At 38.8% G+C, this 16,454-nt stretch overlaps 2 protein-coding genes across 54 annotated transcripts in view; one reads left to right on the top strand and one right to left on the bottom strand.

The window, feature by feature from the left end:
* The window catches only part of TTC19 (tetratricopeptide repeat domain 19), a 28,614-nt gene extending 18,455 nt beyond the window's left edge, over positions 1-10,159 (top strand). The window contains exons 9-13 of one of the 4 annotated variants that reach the window (XR_004743256.3): positions 2,828-2,919; positions 6,594-6,748; positions 8,083-8,245; positions 8,515-8,667; positions 8,763-10,159. Coding sequence is in view for 2 of the 4 variants with exons in the window: in XM_035300230.3 (XP_035156121.1) it covers positions 2,828-2,919; positions 6,594-6,748; positions 8,083-8,245; positions 8,763-8,896 (544 nt within the window). In the remaining 2 variants the exon portion in view is untranslated. The remainder of the gene's footprint in view (positions 1-2,827; positions 2,920-6,593; positions 6,749-8,082; positions 8,246-8,514; positions 8,668-8,762) is intronic. The other 3 variants (XR_013535623.1, XM_035300230.3, XM_003732929.6) reach the window with 3 other exon arrangements.
* Positions 10,160-11,411: 1,252 nt separating this feature from the next.
* NCOR1 (nuclear receptor corepressor 1) overlaps positions 11,412-16,454 on the bottom strand; it is a 177,086-nt gene continuing 172,043 nt past the window's right edge. For all 50 annotated transcript variants that reach the window (XM_078373202.1, XM_078373201.1, XM_078373199.1 and 47 more), the window contains 2 exons: positions 15,816-15,995; positions 11,412-13,760 (listed from right to left, as the gene is read on the bottom strand). In XM_078373202.1, the coding sequence (XP_078229328.1) occupies positions 13,573-13,760; positions 15,816-15,995 (368 nt within the window). In that variant the 3' untranslated portion in view covers positions 11,412-13,572. The remainder of the gene's footprint in view (positions 13,761-15,815; positions 15,996-16,454) is intronic.

Below are 16,454 nucleotides of genomic sequence, written 5' to 3'. Positions count from 1 at the left end.
TTAGGAATTTATTGCAGAGGGGAATTGTAAAGCCTGCATACTTGCCTTGCTTTTTAAGTAGTTTATTTTGAGGTTAGGGAGTTGTCTGTTTATGAAGCTTGCTTAGTCCATTGTGAACCTTGATTTTTACAATTCAGTTCTCTGGAGCTTTGTAGTCTGACCTGGCTCAGTGCTTCTGTTTCACATGCTCTGGCCTCTTTGTCTGGAATGTCATTTACCTGTATGTTGACCTCTCTCTTCTCTGTCCTTCACATTATCCCCTCTTCCATCAGTTTTTTTCATATTTTGGGAGGTTTTTCAGCTTATATTCCACATTACCCATTTATTATTAAGAAAAGTCAGTTCTGGACCAGCTGCGGTGGCTCACGCCTGTAACCCCAGCACTTTGGGAGGCTGAGGCAGGCAGATCATGAGGTCAGGAGTTCAAGACCAACCTGGCTAAGCTGGTGAAACCCTGTCTCTACTAAAAATACAAAAATTAGCCAGGCACGGTGGCAGGCACCTGTAACCCCAGCTACTTGGGAGGCTGAGGCAAGAGAATCCCTTGGATCTGGCGAGTGGTGGTTGCAGTGAGTCAAGATTGTGCCAGACAGAGACTCTGTCTCAAAAAGAAAAAGTCACTTCTGTGCTTTTCTTCTGATTTGTTTTTTTGTTTTTTGAGATAGGGTCTCACTGTGTCACCCAGGCTGGAGTGTAGTGGCCTAATCTTGGCCCACTGCAACCTCTGCCTCCTGGGTTCAAGCGATTCTTCTACCTCAGCCTCCCCAGTAGCTGGAACGGACTACAGGTGCATGCCACCATGCCCAGCTAATTTTTCTATTTTTAGTAGAGACGGAGTTTCACCGTGTTGGCCAGGATGGTCTTGATCTGCCTGCCTCAGCCCCCTAAATTGCTGGGATTACAAGTGTGAGTCATCACACTCAGCAGTATATTGTTTATTGATTGATATATACCAAGTGCAATAAGTAGGCAAACAAGACCAAATTCAGAATAATAGCTACCCCTATGCACAGAGGGGTATACAGGGGTTTAAACATCATTCCAAAGCAAATATGGTAAAATACTGAAATTTGGCCAAGGCTGAAAGTATAAAGATATTTGGTAAATTCTCCATCTCAAAAAAAAAAAATTAGCCTGGCATGGTGGTAAGCACCTGTAATTCTAGCTACTTGGGAGGCTGAGGCAGGAGAAGCACTTGAACCCGGGAAGCAGAGGTTACAGTCAGCCGAGATTGCGCCACTGAAATCCAGCCTGGGTGACAGAGCAAAGATTCTTATCTCAAAAACAAAAATATACAATAGGGCTAATATATTTTTAAACAATATAAATGGTATCATACTGTACAGTTGTTTCTGTAGTTTGCTTTTGTCACTCAACATTTTGTTGTTGAGATACATCAGGCTGATATTTAAAGCAGTTTTCTTAGCACAGTCCCTGTTTGCCAAACTGCATGTCTGCTGGGCTGCATCTGTCTTTAAAGGGTGACTTCCTCTAATTAATCCACTGGTGTGAGGGGTAAGTTGAACCTTTTTTCTTTTCTCACAAGGGATGGTACAAGCTAAAGGTGGCCCTGTTTCCTCAGTACAACCATGGTATAGAGTCCACTGTAGAAGTATACCACAGTTCTTCTATTGAGGGACCTGTTGGGTTATTCTATATGTTTTGCTATTAAAAGTCATACTTCATTGAACATTTTTGGACCTGTGTCTTTGTGCACACCTGTAAGATATTTCATAGAATATATATATAAAAGTGGAGTTGCTGGGGTGCATATACCAAACTGCTTCTCAGGCTTGGCACAGTGGCTCATGCCTGTAATCCCAGCACTTTGGGAGGCTGAGGCGGGCAGATCACTGGAGTTCAGGAGTTGGAGACCAGCTTGGCCAACATGGTGAAAACCCATCTCTACTTAAAAAATAGTAATAATACAAAAATTAGTGTGTTGGTGGGTACCTGTAATCCCAACTACTTGGGAAGCTGAGGCACAAGAATCACCTAAACCCGGTAAGGTAGAGGTTGCAGTGAGCTGAGATCACTCCAGCCTAGGCAACAGAGCAAGACTCCATCTCAAAAATAGCAGCAGCAGAAACCAAATTGCTTGTCAAAGTGGTTTTACGTTTACATTTTGACTAGCGGTATGTTAGTATTCTTGATGCTCTCTGTATATTTTTGTTATCAGATTTTTTTTTTATAATTGCTGGGTTTGAAAAGGAATATCATTGTCGCTTCGCTATATGTTTCTGATTACTAGTAAAATAGATATCTTTTTATGTATTTATAGGCTATCCAGATTACCTGCTCTGAAAATTAGCTTTTCATATCCTTTGCTTATTTTTTTGAGGGGTTGTCTTTCTTAATGATTTGTAAGAGATACGTATTCAATCATTTTATATTTTTGTGGGTTACATATCTCCCTGTAGCTTGTCTTTTCACATTAGGGCATTTGGCATAGATTAAAAATTTGGATATTAACAGAATCTTGATATTTACCTTCATAGTTTGTACTTCTTATGTCTTGATTTGTAGTGACATCTCTATATTGAATTTTCCTGGATTCATGGGGTGCTAATGTTTAAATCTGTAATTATCATTAAGTTTTAGTTTCATTATTTTTCCCTATTGAGTTCAGTACCTTTATGGGTTTTTCCCAAGAGACAGGGTCTTCCTTTGTTGCCCAGGCTGGAATGAGTGCAGTGACACCATCACAGCTCTCTGTTGCCTCAAACTCCTGATCTCAAGATCCTCCCACCTCAGCCTCCAAAAGAATTAGGACTACAGGCACGTGGCAATGTGGCTAATTTTTCTTTTTCTTTCTTTTTTTTGGTAGAGATGAGGTTGTGCTGTTACCCAGGTTGGTCTTGACCTCCTGGGCTGAAGTGTTCCTTCTGCCTCAGCCTCCCAAACTACAGGATTGCAGGTGTAAGCCACCACGCCCAGCCCTTTTATGTGTTTAATTCCTTCTATTTGTTCATTCATTCAACGATTCAGTCAGAAATACTGAGTGCCCATTACATGTAAGATATGCTGCTAGGTGCTGAGATACAGATATAAATAAGACAAAGTCACTGCCTCATGGAGCTACATTTCTGGTGGGGGAAGGATGCATAGTAAGCACTATCCTGCAAGTTGGTGTGTACAAAGATGAATTAAGTGTTATGTAGATATTTATGAAGGAATATGTGTACCAGGAATATGTTGGGGGATTATATGCTCTTATAGAGGGGGTAGGGAAGGCCTTGTTAGTAAGAAAACCTGGTGAATGGGAGAGAATAGGCCAAGTGGCTATTTGAGGGAAGGAAATTACAGGCAAAGGGCAATTACAGGTATAAGACTCTGAGGGTGGAATATGCTTGACTTACTAGAAGTAAAGAGAACTACTGAAGTTGTTCTGATTTTCTAAAATTCTTGAGGATGAGGCCTGCTTTTTTACTGTCTGCTGATTCTCATTTATGATGAATTGTCATGTTTACTAATATTGGATTATACATTCATCTTCAGCAAGATTTTAGCTATACAGTGAGATTTCAGAATAGTTTTGTGTCATCCAGGCACTCAGCTCCTGGCCTAAATGGATGTTACAAATTAGACATCAAATTTTCATGGTAGTCATTTTTCTCATCTAGATCCCAGACTTGGCCATTCAGGCCTCCTTGTGCCTGTGGTTGGGGGTTGGGGTTGTGAAGGATGGAGTGCTGCAGTTTTTTTCACATCTTTTCCTGGGGTTGTGGTCTTAATGGTAATTATCCTGGTTTTATGCATTGGCTTCAGATCAAGTTTTCTGTTTAGTACAAGTCAACAGCTTTAATTCTTGGATTACAGAGACACTCAAACTATCCTACAAAACCAACAAAAACTTGGCTTTTGCTGTGTCAACTCACAGGCTCTCCACTTTGGGTTTTAGCTTACTCCTGATTTCTGGCTTTTGGGGGTTCCTTCTCTTGGGAGCTCAGCTGTGCATGCATAGGATGTGTGTTTTATTTTTTCTAAGATTTCTAGGTGTTTGAAGCAGATGAGTTTCATGTATAGCATTAGGTTAGATCCTGCTTTATTTCCTCCACTAAAACCATTAAGACTAATTAGGAAGTGCTAGTCAATTGACTAATAAGAGATTTAGTTTAGCAGAAATTTCAGGGTGTTCCTGGAATTTGGGCAACAAATATCTCTAGTTTCAAAGACCCTTGTAGACTTCCTAGATTGCTCTTGATGGTGAGGGGTATGGGAGAGTTAGAGGTTTATGCTCTTTTGCTATTGTTAATAAATGCACATAATTGCTCCAGTACTTTATCAAATTCCCTTTTAGTCTATATCTATGTAAACCTAGTTTGATACTCTGATACATTAAGTATGTTGAGCCATTCTTATATTCCTGGAATAAATGCTGTTTGGCCATCTCCTTAATATATATGATTGTTCCATTTGATAATATTTTGAGTAAATAATTATATAGTGAATCCTGTTTGCTTCATGGACTGAGTATAGGTAGTAGTATATCTTTTTCTGAAAGAGAATCATGTTTAAATAAGTAAATATGCCTCAGTTTCAAATGTTCTTTTAGGAGTTGTATATAAACGATTCCAAAATATTTCTCGGTTATTAAACTACCTTTTTTTTGTCTAACTTCCAGCAATTTTTATATTAATATTTCAAAGAACCATGTTTAAGTAAATTACTAGAAAAGGGACTCTTGGGGGAACTTTATTAAATCTATGAAATTTTCTCTTGGCAGTTGTTAAAGGTTTTGTGTTTTCTAAAAGTTAGGTAACACTTATTTTTAGAAAAGTTTGCTTTTCAAAAAGTGTTTTCATTTTTATTGTTGTCAGAATGTGCTATGAATTTTAAGTAGCTAAATTGTACCTCATTGTTTTCTCTAAAAAGCTTCACTAGTTTTGCTTCCACTCCACTACTTAGTGAGAACAGGGGTAACAATTTTCCACTAGAATCGCTTGTCACTTTATTAGTGTACTTTGTTATACTACTGAACATCTTTTTTAATCATTGCCACAAAATATCTCGCTTTTACCATTTTCACATCGCTCTAGTATATCAACTTTGGAAACAAAAGACATCATTCTAATTATAGCATTCTGTTTTTAGTAGTGGTATTTCCATTTACAAAATACAGTAATTCTTGATTGCTGAAAATGTCAAATCCTAGAAAACATTAGCATGCCTATGCGTGATGTTAACATCCTTCTTGAACGGTTGTTGGTTGAAGATTCATTTGATGAATCCGATTTTTCCAAAATAGATGAGTCTGATGATTCAGATGATTCTGGTGTTAGTTCTGTATAGAAATAACTCTAAGAACACTTTTAATATTTATTTTCACATTGAAAATCAGATTTGCTTAGTCTCAAAGAGCATATTTATGTAAAATTAAGCAATAGAAATAAGCTGTACTTTTTTTTCTAAATGGGAAGGTATTAAAAAAGAAAAGTCTCATTTTAGTAACATAGTCTTCCTTAAACTCTGTATGCCATTTGTAAGACTTCTGAAAACTGAAAACATGGAAGGAAAAGGGTTTGATATGAACAACAGCTTTGCTGGTAAATAAACCCAACTGAACATATTGGCTTGGGTGTCTACTAATTTGTTACCTAAGATTATGTAAGGTGACCTGTTTTTCTAGTCTTTTATTGTGTGAACATTTGCCTTCTGCTGAGTGTTTGCAGAACTTCCATATAATCTTATGACCATTTCTGCATTATTTGTATCATCTATTAGAAGTCTTACCCAGGTTGATATAGGTTACTGTGCTCTAGATCTGTGTTTTCCAATTCTTTTAATGTGGCATTAGGTGTTTTAAGCTTGTTCTTTTTCGGACACTGTATAGTCAATTCTTGAATGTGTTGAGAGATGCTGTGTCATTGTAAGCTTTATTCTTCTTTTCTGAATGGATTAGCTTTTTAAAATTTTACCTTACATTCTTCAAATTCAGCTTGTGACTCTGTTTTCTTACTGCATTGCTTTTTTTATACCCTGCAGATTTTTCATTAGCCTTAGACTTTGTTAACTCATTCTTCTTTATCTTCATTTGTTTCTGCTGAATATTGTTTCAAACTAAAAATAACATTCCACATTTTAATTGATGTGTGGACTCTTTTTTTTTTTTTTGAGACGGAGTTTCACTCTTGTTACCCAGGCTGGAGTACAATGGCATGATCTTGGCTCACTGCAGCCTCCGCCTCTTGGGTTCAAGCAATTCTCCTGCCTCAGCCTCCCGAGCAGCTGGGACTACAGGTGTGCACCACCACGCCCAGCTAATTTTTGTATTTTTAGTAGAGACAGGGTTTCACCATGTTGACCAGGGTGGTCTCGATCTCTTGACCTTGTGATCCACCCGCCTCGGCCTCCCAAAGTGCTGGGACTACAGGCGTGAGCCACTGCGCCCGGCTGATGTGTGGACTCTTAATCTGCCTAAAATGCAGGGTGAAGTTCCATGATTCCAGCTAGTCTGGAATATGTCATTTAACTGGATGTTACTCCACCTACATTGTTCCCTAAGTGACATGTGGGTCCCAGTCTCCTGACATATTTGTGGGTCCTGGTAACAACGATCTGGGTAGACTTGCTGATTCCTCTTCTCTCCTTAGTGGAAGAGAAAGCCAATACCCACCTCCTCCTGGGTATGTGCTTAGACGCCTGTGCTCGCTACCTTCTGTTCTCCAAGCAGCCATCACAGGCACAAAGGATGTATGAAAAAGCTCTGCAGATTTCTGAAGAAATACATGGAGAAAGACACCCACAGGTAAGGGAGGAAAACAGGAGGGAATATAAAACAAAGGCTTCAAATTGACGGGTGTGAAATGTCACACTCATTGAGAACAGAATCAGCAGATGGTCCTAGATCCTCCTTGCTCCCCAGTCTACTCATTTTCTTACCACCAGTACCCTCACCCCAACCACTTGTTTCAGAAAAGATTTGGGACTAGTTATCAGTTACTAGGTCTGTCCAGAATATGTGCATGAGCCATGGCTTGCACAACAGAGCAAGCTTTCTACAAGGCAGGACTGGTCAGGCTTCAAAGGACACAGCACAGTATTTCAGAGTGGGGTCTGTATGTATCCCCATTAGAATCTTTATGAGGAACATTTTAATACACAAATATCCTTGCCTTCCTTTCCCCACAGTTAAAATGGCAGGAGGTTAGGGAAGGAATCAGGGACCACATTAAAAACACTTTTAAATCATTGGCATATTATAGAATTTAGGTATAATGTGTAAAGGCCTGTGTTAGAACACTAAACACATTGAATTGAAATCATCTTTTTGGGTCTCTCCTCCATCAAAATAAGTTCTTAGATGTAAGGAGTGCATCGCTTTGGCTCTGAATGCTCGCTACTCCCGATGTAAGACAGCTTTAACTGAATGTGTCCCTAGGCTGGGGTATATGGGTAGGGTAAGTAATACGTTTTGGAAGAAGAGGGAAGTTGAGCTGTGAATTATCTCCATGAAAGGGATTTACGACTTATTATGAAGAGTCTCCTAATGGAGTGAGGAATAATAAGCAAGGAAGCACAGAATTCAGATCTCCAAGTACTAGAGTCAAGGGGCTTAAAGCATGGCATCAGTGAGGAAGAAGATATGGAAATCTACCTCTTATAGTAGCCAGATTAAACAAACTCTTACTGGGCATCCTCCTAAAATAGATCGTGTATTTCTTGTTTTTGATGAGCCTTAGGGTTATCAGCAGGAACAACAGAATACAGTGGAGCTCCAGAGGCAGACAAACCATAAGGGGCTGGCTTCCCCAAATTGCTCAGCCTTAACTGGGATCATATATATAGCTTCTTGCTGTAGTTTTTCATTTGGTGCTTCTAATTGGGTAATTAGTTGGAATAAGGTATATCCATTCCCTAATTTCCAGATTTGAATTTCCCAAAAGGTCAAACTAACATTGTCCACTGTACAATGTGATTAACAAAGGCCCACAAATTTGTTAAAGGCTGATATCCCTCCCCTCATCTTTTGTGGAATGCTAGGAGAGATTGAATCTTATATATTCACAGTTGGATGAACTCCACATTAACATTCTATGCAGGCATGTTTTTAAAGAAAAAACTTTTTTCTTTTACATATAGACGATTGTGCTGATGAGTGACCTGGCTACTACCCTGGATGCACAGGGCCGCTTTGATGAGGCCTATATTTATATGCAGAGGGCATCAGATCTGGCAAGACAGATCAATCATCCTGAGCTACACATGGTACTCAGTAATCTAGCTGCAGTTTTGATGCACAGAGGTAGGTAGCAATGGAAACTTGACTGACTTGCTTTAAGGGAGGGACGTCACTGAATTGGTAAATTTGTGAAATGGTGTGTAGGGAAAGCAAGGGCCAATGAAGAAACTCGTACATTAAAAGGCTGGTTGAATAATGGCAGAAAAAAACCAAGGTATTAGGTTGAAGTACGATTGTGGTCAATTCACAAAACTTCTACAGTCCTGCACTAGCCTGTCGAATCCCATCAAGCTGCAGAAAACTTTGCAATGATAGTCTCTTATCATTTTCAGAAGCCTGGGATGACAGGTGTATTACACATACCACCATTCATGAAATCTTTGGCTAATTGAGGACCCCAGAATATACTGGAATTCAGTGGAGTTCCAGCCTGTCAGATGGGGATGAGAGGAGGCAGCACCAGCCTGTCACTTCATAAGCACACAGTAAATTATCCCTATATCCTCATTAGTGCTCTCTCTTCAGAATCACCTTGAAAACATACACTTTCTTACTATCCCTTCTCTCTGGGTTGTTTTAGAACGATATACACAAGCAAAAGAGATCTACCAGGAAGCACTGAAGCAAGCAGAGCTGAAAAGAGATGAAATTTCTATACAACACATCAGGGAAGAGTTGGCTGAGCTCTCAAGGAAAAGTATACCTTTGACTTAAATTCTGTCAAGCTCTAAATCCATTTTTGTGTAGGGAGAATAATGTCTAGTAATGCAGAAGAATAGCTATTATTCCTGTCTCTGTGGCACCCAAATCAGTGGCTTAAATCTGTCGTTTTTGATATTCAGGTTTCCTCAATTTCGCCTTAGTGAAGGACGAGTTATATACACTGCCATTTTTGTATTTTAAAAGAAAAATGACTTTCATTCCCAATGATTATGATCTTTCAGGACTGCTGTTAAGTAATGGTTTCAGTTGTAACATATGACTAGGTGCTGTCCCTGCTGGTCTAAGTAGAACTATAGATTAATATGGGCTGGCTTGGCTGTGGGCTGTGGGTGTGGTAATTCAGCATGGCATTTCTATCATCAGTTTGTGGTCTACTGATTTGCTGCCCTCTCTTCTCTTACTTTGTCAATATCTGGCAAACTGACCAGAATTACCTTTATCATGGCAAAGGGAGATTATGGTGAGTTTTTCTTATAATCTGTTTCATGAAGCACAATGTGGAATTTAATGCATAAAAGAGAAAAAGTAATAGTTTCCTACCAGTATCCAGCACGAAGTTTTAAAGTGGAAATTGGGCATGTGACAAAAGCACCCAAATTTTATTTGAATTTAAATAAAAGTGAACCATAATGTATCTGGATATATAAAACTACTTAAAAATAGGGGTGGGCTAGAATGAATGATGTAACCTTTTGTCGATGTTATCTGAGCACTCTACTTCCCAGCCTTAGTCACACAACTGAGTCATCTCAAGTACTCTTGAAGGACACACACACCCAGGGCCGAGTCAGAATAGGGCGCTGCAGGTGTATTTCAGAACTTCCCGTAATTCTGATGTGTACTGCTGGTATAGTTGAATTACTGACCTGGATCTTAGTCCTAGCCTTTTTGCTTTTGTGATTTCAGTATCTTCATCTGTGAAGTAGGGAAACACTGAGATTCTTTCTTAGCCGTGGGAGAAGGTATTTGGTTAGATGACTTTGAATGAATAGACTGCTGTGCTAAAAGAGCTTATCACATTGCCTCAAAGTATGTAAAGATACGGAGGTGGATGCTCTTACCTCAGCAGTTGTACAAATATCTTGAGCCATTTACCTAAGGGAAAAGACAGTTTTTCTAGGCATCATGAAGGAATACTGAAACTGTTGGTATGCCTGTGTGGGTGGGATGTGAGTGGGCCCGATAAACTGCAATTTTTGGTTCGTATGTACATACTGGAACAATCTTTTCGTAATAAACGAGACTACACAACAATATTGTATGTATCCCAGTAATCTTTGCATTTCTCAAAAAGCAAAACAAAACTTCCCGAAGAATTAATGAAAACACTGGAAACCCTGAGGGATTAGACTAAAACTAGAATTTTGTTCTGTCTAATCTCATATTATTTACCACCCAGATAATGTCGTTAATCAAGTCTAGCTCAGAGAGGTAAATACAATATAAATCAGACAGTGTCAGTAGAACCCAGTATTAACATATATGGTGATTTCTTTAAAAAATTAATGTCAACCACTTACCTTTTGCATTGAGAATGTTTTTACCTTTTCACAACTTGGCAGGGGTTACTGAAAGGTTTTTCATTGCAAGTGTTTATTTATTAATTTTAAATCATCCACAGTAATTAAGTTCATGGTCTGGTTGTTGGAAACACTAGGAGTTTTCAGGACAGTCTCTTCATGTGGGTGTTCTCATTACAGTTCATTTGCACTGTTGTAAAATAAGGTACTGAAGCAAAAGGAGGACTGATCTCCTTTACTGACTGGTCCAAATTCAAAAGTGAATTGGTTAAAATTATATGACAAAATTTTTGGACTGTCCAATGGTCAGTGGAGTTTTTCAGGGCATAAATATTTTTAAAATAGAATCAGTGTACAAAAATTGAAGCATTATGAAATTTCAAATCATAAACATGCACTGTAAAATTGGCTGTCAGAATATCTATGAAGTGTATTTGGAGGGCTTTAGTTCTCAGTGTTAAAAAAACTCACGTGTAAGGGTATAGTGTCACAACACTGAAATCCAAGCCTACAAATATCAGGCCTTGGTTTGCAGTGAACCTCAGTAAGTCGTCAGTACTGCTCCATGCTGTGCTTACCACTTAAATCATGATAAGGTGAACCTCCACAGGTAAGCCATGTGAGAATTCGGTCCTTTGATTTTTTTTTTTTGGAACCAAGAACTGTTATTGGATTTTAACTCTCATTCTGAGATTTCTTCACCAGATGATGGTAAATGAAGTAATACGCACAGGCATTATGATGAGGATGGAGTGAGTGGTTCACAGCAGCTCACCTTCGGGTCCTCAAGTGGAACTGCAAGAGTAACAAGTTAGGCTCTGATCTGACATGTTCTCAGAAACTATAGTTGATCTTCAAACAATGCAGGAATTAGGGGCATGGACCCCCTAAGTAGTCAGAAATCCACATCTAAGTTTGTCTTCTCCAAAACTGAATGCCTCCTGTTGAACAGAAGTCTTATGGATAACATAGTCAATTGACACATATTTTGTGTATGTATGATATACTATATTCTTACAATAAAGTGAGCTAGAGAAGAGAAAATGTTAAGAAGATTATAAGGAAGAAAGTATATTTACTCTTCATTAAGTGGAAGTAGATCATCATGAAGGTATTCATCCTCATCATCTTCATGTTGAGTAGGCCGAGGAAGAGAAGGGGTTGGTCTTGCTCTCTTAGGTGGCAGAGATGGAAGAAAATCCATGTATAAGTGGACCCACACAGTTCAAACCCATGTCGTTCAAGGGTCAACTGTATTCTGACTCCGAATAGCTTAAGACCCTCAGGGTCATAGAAAAATAACATCATAATCTCTTTTATGGTAGGCTGGCAATGTAAATTATTAACAAACTCTAAAATATTACCAGTACCTAAAAAAAATTCACCAGAAAACTGAAGTAGAACATTTAGTCATTGCTTTTCATTCATATTGAAATTTTTATGTGTTTACATATATCTATTGTAAAAATACCAACTTTCCAAGTAATAGGAATGCTGACTACTAAGCCTGATCTAAAGTTTATGTTGGAGAACTCAGGTATACCGGAGTGGAACAGGGACAGAAATGAAAGATTTCACTGGAGACAAATGTGGGCTTATGGCCTATCTCTGTCACTAATTTAACTACATGGGCAAAGTACTAAACCTGTGTCTTCATCCCAACATAGGGATCAGACACCAGTGATAGGAGGGTCTTGGTCAGCAGCTAATCATAGAGCTGCTTCCTTAAAAGCCTTGAGTACTTTCGTTTAAAAGTTTAGGTCTACTTGAAAGTCTATAAAGTGCTAATTTTTATCATCCTGAGAGATCTGTTTCTCCCCTTTCCAGTTGCCAGTGGCATTCTCCCAAAACTGTTAGTATCTGTGTGTTATGGAAAGATACTTAAATGCTATGATAAATTGTATGATAAAAACTTTAAAATTCAGCAAGGAATTCTTAAAACTGGCCCTCTAGTACCATAATTAGTTTAGAATTCCATCTTTTTAAATTATTTGCACCTTGAGAATCTGTGAAATGAAACATATTAGCAGTAAACTTGTCCCAAGGAAGCAGAGTGAGTGTAAGTGCTGATCCGGAGCAATGTGGAAAAGGGCTGTGTTCACCATGAGTTTTTCAGGATGCAGCACAAAGCACATCTAAATACTACATAGATCATTATCTTTTAACTCGGACCAATCATAGCAGACTAAGGGAAAAAGACGTAAGCTTTTTCTTTGGAACCTGAGACACCAGGAGCCTTAAACCACAAATAATCTACTGTAGCTATGGACAGGGTAGTCAAATTTATTTCAAAACGAAAGCTTTGTTGGGCTGCATCAAATGCAGGAGAAAAGGAATACTTAGGGGCATGGTTAAATTACCAGTGTGCATAACAGTGAGGTATGCCTCAAATAAGCTTTTAAAACTTTATAAACTGAACTAGAACATACCCATGCAGTAATATTTTTTTCAGTGCTACTAATGGAAAAAAAAAATTAAAGCCTGCACTGGAAATTTACAATATGGCAGAATTTCTTACTTCTACCTTTTGACTCTAATGTACAGATTTTATGACAGGGTCTGTGTTAAAAATCTAAACATTTCCACAAGATTTTAAACATCACTGGAAAGCTGAATTTAGAGGAAACAAAATCAGATAAAAGTACAATGCCCGTAACAGCCAACATTATGTAACTGGGCTGTATGAGGTTGTTTAGAAGGCTAGGGTTAAAAAGATAGACAAAAAGATTTTTAAAAATCACCCCCAAAGTTGATGCGCTGATTTGAACATAAGTACACCAGATACTACAGCAAGGGGATATACACTGCAAAAAGATAATCTATTTACAGAAGAGTGATTTAAAGACATTATGGTTTTCTTTACAAACAGATGTAAGAACAGGAACTGTCCACTTTTTAAAAACTCTACATTTCAACCCTCCACTATTATAGCCCACTGAATTGCTTGTATCAAAGGCAGTTTTTTGTTTTCTTTGTTGACTCTCCAAATAAATTTCCATCATTTCTTCATCATCTGTGGGCTGGCTGTCCTGAAAAGTCTCAGGGCATAAGTCATAGGAGGGCAGGTTTTTGACCTGCTACTAAAAATTAAACCATCAAAAACTGGAGATCCCTTTCCTGCACCCTGTTCCTCTCACTCTGTGCAGTTCAGTCATCACTATCCGACAGGGTCTCGTACTGTGCTGAGAGGAGCGGGGCAGGCTCTCGCTCCCAGATCCTGTTCTGTTGGTGAGGAGCTGCTTGGTTCACAGCAGAGGGAGCACATGCAATCGGTGTTGGTGGTGTACTGCTTAGCATCCGCATAGTCAGAGGGTTATAGGGAAACTGAGTTGAGCCTGACAAAAGAAAAATAAGGTTTTCATTGTCATGAGCATACCTTCTATTTCATCCAATCCAACTTTTGTAGGACAGAATAGAACAGGATTACTCTAAAATGGTCATGTGACACCATGAATACAACACAGAAGGGCCAAAGTCTCACCACTTAAATCCTAGCCAATGATATGTAGCAATCAGTTCGAGTCCAAAAAAGAAGAGTAACACAAGGAACATATGGGTGAGAACTGCTTAGCCCAGAAGAGAAAGCCCAGGATAGATTTTTAGTTAAGTCTGTAACTATCAGGTGTTTCCATGGAGAATCCAAGTGGAACTATTAACTATTAAGTATTAAGCTCTAATTGAAACGGGTTCAGGTTATACCAAGAGCTTTCTTAACCCTTCAAAAGAAATACAAAAGTATCAAAGGATAAGTAAGTAGCCAGGAATGTGAGCAGACTGAGGGGCAGCAGAATGCATGTCATCTGCTGACTCTCACTAAGCAGATTTTCAAGTATAAAGATGGAAATGAGTTAATTAATGAACACTGCTACCCTTCATTAGTTTCTAGATGTTTACCTGTCCCCAGAAAGCTTCCTACAGCTTAAGAAACCCCAAAAACATAAATCATAACCATTTCATCAAAAAGTAAATCTCATGTATGGTCTAATAATACTTCCCTAAGAGAGATTTGAGAAGCAGCAATCACTGGTCTAGGCTGAAAGCTTTCAAATTCAAACACAACCACTTTGCATGTGGCATGAGTTTTATAATGCAAAAGCCTGATATAATTTATGTATGCCTTAAGGGAGAGAACACATTTCAGATTTTTTTCAGTGACATGTATTTAATCCTAAGGAAAAGATTATAATTCTCTGAAACTTTAAAATCCATAATATCCCAGTTTTATTTAGAAAGTCTGTTACTTTTTAAAGCTACCATGATGATAGTTATTTTACGTTTTTTAAAGTTTACAAATAGGCACAAAATAGAAAATAGTGTCCTGGAGTATTATTTTTCATCAGTCTGTGTAAATGTAGTGAACATAAAGACAAATGACAGCTTTTTTGTTTTTAAGTTGGGAGTCTCACTCTGTCGCCCAAGCGGGTGCAGTGGTGCAATCTCTGCCTCCCAGGTTCAAGCAATTCTCCCGCCTCAGCCTCCCAAGTTGCTGGGATTATAGGAGCCCACCACTGCACCTGGCTAATTTTTGTATTTTTGGTAGAGACAGTTTCACCATGTTGGCCAGGCTGGTCTTAACTACTGACCTCAAGTGATCTGCCTGCCTCAGCCTCCCAAAGTGCTGGGATAACAGGCATGAGCCACCACACCAGACCAGATGGTGGCTTTTTAAGCTAGTCTTCTCATTTCTAATTTTGAATTTCTCAGTATTTCCCTAAGAACTTTTTCTAAGAATGCCAATAGGAAAGGTGAAGTTCTCTTAGAAGTGGCACATTCGGGTACAGTTCTCAAAAGAACTAAAACTGCATTGTTTGCTTTGCAGATAGTAAATGTTCACTACCAGTGTAATACAGAAGTGAGAATGGATGAGATTATTTTTTCATAGCTCTTCTTTTGTTTACGATAATTGGGTTTTGAATTCTAAAAATGTTTCAGGTTATATGTGCATTCAGTTTCTATTCTGGGTGTGTGCACTGGTTGATGTCTGTAATACTAACACTTTGGGAGGCCAAGGTAGGAGGAATGAGTTCAGGAGTTCGACGCCAGCCTGGGTAACAGTGAGATCTCATCCCTACAAAAAAAAAAAATTAGCCTGGCATGGTGGTGCACACCTGTACTCCCAGCTACTTGGGTGGCTCAGGTGGGAGGATCACCTGAACCTTGGAGGCTGAGGCTGCAGTGAGCCATGATCATGCCATTACACTCCAGCCTAGGTGACAGAGCAAGACCACCCCAAAATAATTTCTATTCTGGAAAATGGAACCTATGAATTAAACAGAAATGGGAATATAGGTTTCCAAATTAGAAAAATTGCTGAATTTTGAAGAACTAATAACCAAGACATTTATGTAAGTTGCTTTGTCTCGTTTTCTAAGTTAAAGCAGGCTCCTTACCTGTTGAAGAGGGCCTGTCTTCCCAGGCCCACCCTGGCGTCTGCCTATGGTAATCCCCTTCTGAATGTACAGAGGAGACTGAAGACGGCCGTTCGGTTCCTAAGTAGCCTTGCCCAGGAATAGGAGATTTAGATTTCCTGCTGTTTGACTTGCTGATCAGCTTTGGTTTGCAAACTCCTCCTAAAAGTGAAATTCAAGTTAAAGTATTAATATATTAAAATTCTCAAAAGTCACCCAAATGCTAATGATTATATAGTGCTACATAAAAAAGCAGAATGGTAACATGAAGAATCCAGACCCTAGTACACAATGAAATAAAACTCTACAGGGATACCTCAGAGAAACTGAGGGTTCAGTAAGTCAGAATCATTTTGCTGATGGATGGTCTTGCCTCCATGTGGATGGCTGCTGACTAATCCACATGATAGCTGCCGAAGGCTAGAGGTGGCTGTGGCAATTTCTGGTTAATTTTATGAAAGATTTATTTGTAGCATTCAATGATAGCATTTTACCCACAGTAGAACTTTCAAAATTGGAGTCAATCCTTAACCCTGCTTTATTAACTGGGTTTGTGTAATATTCTAAATCCTTTGTTGTCATTTCAACAATGTTCACAGCAACTTCAGAGGCAGAGTCAAT

The sequence above is a fragment of the Callithrix jacchus genome, chromosome 5, assembly GCF_049354715.1.
Source record: "Callithrix jacchus isolate 240 chromosome 5, calJac240_pri, whole genome shotgun sequence".
NCBI lineage: Eukaryota > Metazoa > Chordata > Mammalia > Primates > Cebidae > Callithrix > Callithrix jacchus.
Note: the sequence above shows the minus strand (reverse complement) of the source record. Positions and strands in the feature narration are given on the sequence as shown.